The sequence below is a fragment of the Cyprinodon variegatus genome, unplaced genomic scaffold, assembly GCF_000732505.1.
Source record: "Cyprinodon variegatus isolate N-32 unplaced genomic scaffold, C_variegatus-1.0 Scaffold294, whole genome shotgun sequence".
NCBI classification, from domain to species: Eukaryota; Metazoa; Chordata; class Actinopteri; order Cyprinodontiformes; family Cyprinodontidae; genus Cyprinodon; species Cyprinodon variegatus.
This window is the reverse complement of record NW_015150747.1, coordinates 216,639-224,354: the sequence shown is the minus strand read 5'-3', so window position 1 is coordinate 224,354 and position 7,716 is coordinate 216,639. Positions and strand designations below refer to the sequence as shown.

Sequence of the window (7,716 nt, the reverse complement as noted above, 5' to 3'; positions counted from 1 at the left end):
TTCATAATAATATCAGAACTATGGAAGAGGAATAGGGGCAATGCAAAAATAATACATTTTCATCCTTTTCATTTTATTTCAATTTGATATGGGAAGAAGGCAGAATTCTTTTTTTCAAATATTCCTGACTTTTTTCTCAGAATCCTGAACCTAAGGTCAGAATTATGATTTTTTTTACAGAATAGAATTAGGGCCACTGGGGGGAAACAAAAGTTAATATATTTTTTATTTTATTTGAGTTTAAGATGGGAAAAAAGGAAAAAAAAGTCAGAATTCTGACATTAAAGTCAAAATTGAGAAAAAGAAGCATTTGTCTTTATTTCCCATATTAAACTCAAATAAAATAAAAAAAATCTGTTTTTTTTAAGCCCTAATTTGCTACAAAGAACCCAGCTGAGGAGGAGAGAAACGAAACATAAATAAATCGAATATACTGAGCAGGTCTGATCCGAGCACGCAGAAACTTTTCACGTTACACACAGAAAGTTCTGTTTCTCCTAGAAGCACTCTCAGACGGTGGATCTCATGCAAGACATACAGTACAGGACAGGAAGACACACACAGCTGGACTCTGGACCTTTAAACAGCTGTTCCAGATATTGTGCTGATGAGATGCTTCTGTTAGTCTCATGGGATGAATGTTAAAATCTGGAGGCGGGATGAAATAGCCAAGCAACTGGGCTCCAATCGGAGGGAAAATATTTCCAGCACACTCCAGCCTGAAGCAGACTGGATGAAACAGCAAAGGCTGCATTTGGACTGAAATAAATAAACCTTATAGGTTGACCTATAGGTAAACCTACATTTGTTAAAACCACAAAAACCTGTTTAACATTTAGCCAAACTGCTGCTGATAGGTTTTCTAGAACAGCTTGCGGCAGATTAGCCTCAATCTTAAATATACAAATGCTGATCTGGAAAAAAATCTGGAATCAACTCCTCCTGGATGATGGTGATTTATGAACTTTTCCTTTACCTGCTGAATGTTTGTCTTTATTAGAGGAAATAATCTATAGTATACTGGAAATGGGGGGAATGTTAATGTCAGCAATAGAGCTAACTGGATACAACAGTGATATTGACCCAATACCATATAAGCATGAAGCAAGTTCTTTGATTTCAACAATAGTGGCACAAATTTCCCCCCATAAACAGGTGACTCTGTACCTGATGGATGGTGTGAAACTTTAATAACTCATTTCACACCTTTCCATGGGTGGCAGCCTGCTCTGAAAGCTTAGCCTGATGTTTTTGCCCAAACATCCACTGGTTGTGCTTCATAAATGAGTCAGATGCAGAACGAAAGGAAAAGATTGAACGGCTTGATTCTTGTTGGTTCTACTAAATGATTAGAGACAAGTTGACAGTCATTCAACAAATACAGGCGGTGGACTAAACCTCATGACCAGACTTTCTTTAAATGACTAACACCTGATCAAACCATGTGAGTTTAGGAGGAGTGATTCCAGATCTACTTCAGTGATCCCTGATGTCTAAGTCAGATTTCAGAGCACAAACCTGCTGGCAGATTTTAGGATAAATCAGATTTCTGTAACTGCTGATAAAAACAAATCCTAGAGGTTGAGAACTAAAGCGAGCATCTTTTATCAACAAATCAATATAAGTTTTCTAAGACTGCTGGAAGGCAAAGATCCTCCTCACTCATGGAGCTGCTGCTGAGAGACGCAGAGGATGGATGGAGGGATCAGTCATCAGCAGGTCGCTGAAACCCTGAAAACAAAAACTCCCCCCTGTACAGATGAATATGTTTCACATGGAGAAACGAGCGCTTGCCGTTTGGCTCGAACAGCTCAGGTGTTTCTGTTCTCGCCTTCCGCATCATGAAGTCCAACAGCTTCCAGGCCCTTCCGCCTCCAGACAGCTCAGCCCGTCACTGCAGGATTTTCTGCCGCGTGTCGGGCAGTTTGAGGGCCACCAGGCCGCCGCAGACCAGAGCGGCGAACGACAGAAGAATAGGGATGGCTTTGGTGATCCCCACGAAGCTGGCGAAGATGGAGCTGCCGAGGATGGCTGCCAGCTTACACAGAGCGTTCAGCACACCGAACGCCGTCGCCCTACGACAAAAACACAACCTGATCAACACCAGATTCTCTAAGACCCCGACTGACAGCTCGGTGTTCTACTGATGAATGATGGGAAAGATTCATTCCAGCATAATCTACACTAAGCTGGATCCATGCATGTAGCGACAGTGGAGGAAAAAACAGGAATAAGCCTCCAGCAGAACCAGAACCAGGCTCAGTGTCAGAGACTTTCTCCCTGGGCGGGGTGGCCCGGGCAGGGACACTGAAACACTGATCAAATAGTATTTTCAATGTGAGAGAGAAGTTAGCTAATGACAGCAGAAGCTCCTTTAGAAGCAGATTAGATCAGAGTCAGTTTTAAAGTCTAGAACATGAAAGAGAAAACATCAGCCAGAGGAAAAGTATCATCTGCGGGAGGAAGCCATTGTTTTAGGAACAGTACAAACCAACTAAAGGACTGTTGGACTGTCTGAAAGGACAGCTTCATGTCTGCAAACTGGGGGAAAGTGAAGCAGTGTTGTTCTGCTGCGTCATGGTTCTGTGAAAGCTAGAGGGAGTTACCTTTTAGAGGTGGGGTATAGCTCCACGGTCACCACCTCTATGCCGTTCCACGCAGCAGCGCTGACTGCACAGAACATACACTGCAAGGCGATGATGGCCGATTGGCTGAAGCTCAGGAACAGGAAGAAGGAGCAGCCAGCAGAAATGAGCATGGAGCCACCTGAGGAGACCAGAGATCACCTGTTACAGAGCTGCCATCTGTAAAACTCAGGAGTCACTCGTTAGTCCCAGACGTCACCTATGATCTTGACCCTGCCGATCTTTTCCACGAACAGCGCTGAGATGATGTTGCCCGGCAGCACGGCCAGGCTGCCCAGGAAGCTGACCAGGTAGATCAACACGTCGTTCTCCTCCACCGTGTCCAGGTGGCAGCCATGTTTGTTGTGCTCGAACGTGGTGTTCTCCATCCGGCAGTCAATGAATTTCTCATCCCACAGGTCTGCAGAGAACAGGAGAGGATTCAGAGGAGTGAGGAGCGGGGATGCCAGACAAATATACTTCCTTTTTGCAAATGAATGTTTCTTTCGTTCTTATTGCAGCCAAACAGGAGTGGAAGATGTGGATGGGACACAGACAGAGTGGAGCTGTCTCCACGACTTTCTAGAAAGTTGCATCGCAGACGAGGTTGAAAAGCACAAAGGCAGGTGGATTGATTCCACTGCTACAGAAAGGCATGGTTTTAAAGGTGTAACCAGAATATGAACCATATGGCAGAGCTTCCATATATCGACGATGGGGTAGAAGAAGAGAGGAGCTGTCAGGTGGATCATTGTTCTTATTTAATTGTGCATAATCAGGTTACGAGATTTTTTTTTTATGTTCTTTTGTTTTTGCTCAGTTTGTTAGTGAATAAAGCCCTCCATGTATATTTATAATGCAAACATAGATATGATACTGTGCATGTGTACAGGGGGTAAAAAAGGAAGTAGATTGTAAGCCAGTTAGCGCCTCAAAGCAACATGTAAAATAAGTTTGAGATTCATTCCATTCATTCCAGATTCATTCTGGAAAAATGCAAAAAAAATGTTTAGTTCCTAGAGGTTTGAGACTGGAAGAGTGCTGGGAATACAGTATGAAGGTTGGTGTTCAGTGAGCTAAATGTATCGACGTGTTCAGATGTGGCTGCAGAGTTGATGGATGCAAGAGTAAATGTCCTTATTGATGATGGTGATGGTAGTCTATACAATCTGAGGGCCTGATCTTCAAACCATTTAAGCATCTTCAAAAAGGCACAAACATGTTTGTATGCACAGAGCAGATCTTCATAGATGATGCAAAGCGTTTTGCCTTTGCAATTCAGCCGACAGCATGTGCAAACTTTTTTATTTTACCTTTGTTCCTTACGGAAAGGCTACAGGATACACTATAAGTATTATTCAGTATAACTTTTTTTAATAATCAGCATTATTACCTCTAACTATATGGCTTTGAACCTCATCTTTTTTTACGCTCGCTCTTAACGGCGTTACCTTTTTTTAGTAACAAGTAATCTAACTAATTACTTTGACTGTAACATAACGCAGTTACCATTGCCGATAACCCATTACTGCATGTTACTCAGGTCACACAATTAACCTTTTTTACATGATAGGACTTGGGCACACCTTGTCATGAGAGAGGGGAGGATGAGATTGGCTGATGTATAGTGAGATTGCGTAGTAACTAGTTACTGTACTTTTATTGTGGAGTAACTCAGTAACTCAGTTATTTTTGGGAGAAGTAACTAGTAACTATAAATATTTACTATTTCAAAGTAACGTGCCCAACACTGGCTTTTGGGCAATATTAAGTAGCTGCTTTAGGTGTCTCCATTGTTTTGAGGTACTTCCAGCAGATGGCGCCATGTCTGTTTATGGCAGCTTAGTGTGCCTAAAGCTGGAATTCTTTTAAGCTAAAAAGGAGTTCCTAAACTCTACAAAGACAATGCTCAGTGCATATACCAAGTTAATATCATTAATAACATTTTATCATGAAAAGATTTGTTGTTTTTTTTGTAGGCTTATGACGTCACTATGCGCCTTTAAATGCCAATATTACACATAGAGAAACAGATGTAGAATAATTAAACTTGTGTTCTAGCACTTGTTACTTTGTTTAGACTGTTGTAATGGATTATTTTGATCCCTAAAGGATCCAAACCTTTTAGAGGGAAAGACGCTGATGAGAGACTTGACATCAATCAGATTTATGTCAGCAGTTAAAGACGTTCCTCTTACATAGTTTTATTTCTCTTTGTTACAGTGTTTGGGCTTTGTTAAACGGTGCTAAAAATGTAATTTATTTTGTTTTGTCTGTTTCTTTTATTTCTTACATCCTAGTTCTCCCAATTACAGGGAACTGGGTCTATAGTGTCACTGAGATTAAAGGTTTGTTTTAGTACTTTAAGGACAAGCCAAAGAGAATTTTCATGTATCTACTGTAGGGTTTAGCAGATGCAAGCTTGGGTGTTTTTATTTGTCATTATTTTTCCTTCTGGTCTCTACTTTCTAAATAGTCTTCATAGATATTAGCCACCTGTTTGTTAGGGCCAGTGAGGTCCCCTATTTAGTCCACTATTTTAAATATCAGATTATTCCTTTTTTTCTTATCATTGTGAACAAGCTTCCTTTGTCTTCAAGACATTTTTTTTACATATTGCGACCAAATGAATCGTAATGCCTCTGTTTCACCCACAGTAACGGTTTATCTGTATGTGGGTTTCCTAAAAAGTCTACAAAACAATCCACTGGACTTTGTTTCCAAGTGTGAAGGTGTTTCACTTCCTTCACGCCCCTCTTAAACCATCCATCTTCTTTATTGTTTGGTGGTTTGAGAGGGGCGTGAAGGAAGCCATCTATGTTAACAAAAAAAAAACCAACAAAGTCGTAGGGAAGTCATATTTGAATATCAAATCCTTCTGACTTAAACATGAATATAAATCTACTCTTTATCACACCATATTGTCCCAAAATTTAGAAAATTTCCATTTAAGAAAAAATCCTGTCTTAAACTCTGTGGGTTTTTTTCGTTATCTCATGCAGGCCAGTTAGTTATACGTCAGCTTGTACACCTAAATTCGGCCAATCATACATCAACTGTCATCTATCAATCAAATTTTTTTGGTCATAGCATCTTGATTCATATGTCACAGCTAATATACGCAACAGTTGAAATAAGATCAAAAAAGGGAAATTGTGTAAAATGGAAGTGCTTTCTTAGCACCTATTTTAAGTTGTGATTCTTTAAATGTTCACATTACCAAGCAGTTTTCCATTCATCAACTCCTCCCATTGTTATGTTACCCAGAGGAAACTCTTGATGCCTTTTCTTTTCGAGGAGATTATTGGGAGGATGTTGATATAATGATTATGAGGGTTTTTCATGAGCCTGTTTTTTTTGTTCCTCCTTCAGGCTCTTGAATGTGTGTGGGCAAAGCACAGATGCTGAGTTTGGACTTGGTTTGAACTTATATCACAGTATTTCCCTCTGGCTTTAGAATAGTCTCTGACAGCTCTGCTCTATTATAATCTTATTCTATGCAGATGATACAGGCTCTTACCTACACAGCAGGGTAACCTGACATGTTTTTGTTTTACATTTTCTTTGCTTATTTCAGGTAAAGTCCTGTTCTGACAAGCTCACTTTTCACAGCATGGGAGAATCACCACTTTTTTGCTCTACCATACAGACTTGTGTTATTTGCAAGCTAAAGTATCTGACATTCATCACCACAGAGAGAACCAATAATTGGTGACAAACACTAAAGACAGGCGCAGATCTTCAATAGTCCTGCAAAATTTACTTCAAGGTGAAACGTAAAGGATTTTTTTCTAAAAAGAAAATCTTAAGATCCTGGGTTTTCTATTTTTCAGACTTTTCCAGGATTTTGTTCACATTTCATTGTGAGCTAATTAGAACCAGTTTAACCCTTTTTTGGTTTTATTTATCTAATTTTCTATTAAATCCAGAAAAAAACATGTAAAATAGAGCCAAAATAATAAGAAATATTAAAAGAATAACTGTTAAAAACCTTCAGTAAGAAAACATCTGAAAAAAAAACATCAGAAAGCAACTTAAAGAGATTCTAAATAGATGTTAAAATGTGCTGTAAATTGAACTTAAATTTAATAACTATTTAATAAATACCTTTTTTAATAGCAAGGATCAAACAAACAAAAAATGAAAGAACTGGAGGATGCTAGAAGGAGGCTATGAGAAATTAAACAATTTCATAAAAATCAGCTGATATGAAGGCCCAGATTTTTTTGAAATATTAGCAAAAAAAGCAGAAAGTGATGCAGAAAAGAACAAATTTCCTCACAATTTTTTTTTTTTCTCATACATTTGGCTCTGAGAAATTAAGACATCTCAGTAAATATAATTTGAAGCTATGAATTATTTTGGTAAATATTGAAAAAACCTGAAACATGTAACGTCTGCCGCTGCTGAACCCACCTGTGTTGTAGAAGAGTGTGGAGCGGATGGTGCAGTTTTCAAACACTGTGTTTGTAGACCGGATGTCCTCAAAGTGGCAATCTTCAAACAGGGAGTCTTGGAATTTCACCGATCTCATCTCTATGCCGACAAACCTATAAGGATGGGATGGGGACAGACCAGTAGACCAACACAGAGCCTTTCTCAGTGCAAAGCTCCAATCGTGTCTTTGGGAATTCAGGGCGTCAAGCCCGCCAAACTTTGTTTAACAGGAATTTTCTTTTTTTAGTTTTAATAAGAAGCAGTATGTTTATTTTTGCCTTTTTATGTCAATAGATCAACAGAAAATTTTACTTGAGACTAATAATATTAGAACCGATTCAAATAATAAAAATAATCATGTTTGATTTCAAGTTCAATTACGCCTGGACAGTATTTTAATACTAATATATATAATATTTAAGTATAACCTTTTGTTAGTAATGACATTTCCAACATTTCAATATACATGCATTCTATGATTACAGCATTTGTCAGTGACTGATGTTTGGGTTTTATGTAGTTTTATGTTTCTTTTATTTTTTTAAAGCAAATATTTCTAAAATGTTGAATTATGATGTTGAATTATCATGGTTTTGCAAAAGCAAATGTTGTGGGGATCCTTGGTAGTCTTTCTGAGGCTTTTATTTGGGATTCA

At 38.7% G+C, this 7,716-nt stretch overlaps 1 protein-coding gene across 1 annotated transcript in view; it reads right to left on the bottom strand.

Annotated features, from left to right (window-relative positions):
- Positions 1-254: 254 nt before the first annotated feature.
- LOC107090429 (synaptic vesicle glycoprotein 2B-like) overlaps positions 255-7,716 on the bottom strand; it is a 51,340-nt gene continuing 43,878 nt past the window's right edge. Inside the window, exons 12-15 of the mRNA XM_015383800.1 lie at positions 7,041-7,174; positions 2,845-3,045; positions 2,607-2,766; positions 255-2,075 (exon numbers count right to left, since the gene is read on the bottom strand). Coding sequence (XP_015239286.1) covers positions 1,892-2,075; positions 2,607-2,766; positions 2,845-3,045; positions 7,041-7,174 — 679 coding nt within the window. The 3' untranslated portion in view covers positions 255-1,891. The remainder of the gene's footprint in view (positions 2,076-2,606; positions 2,767-2,844; positions 3,046-7,040; positions 7,175-7,716) is intronic.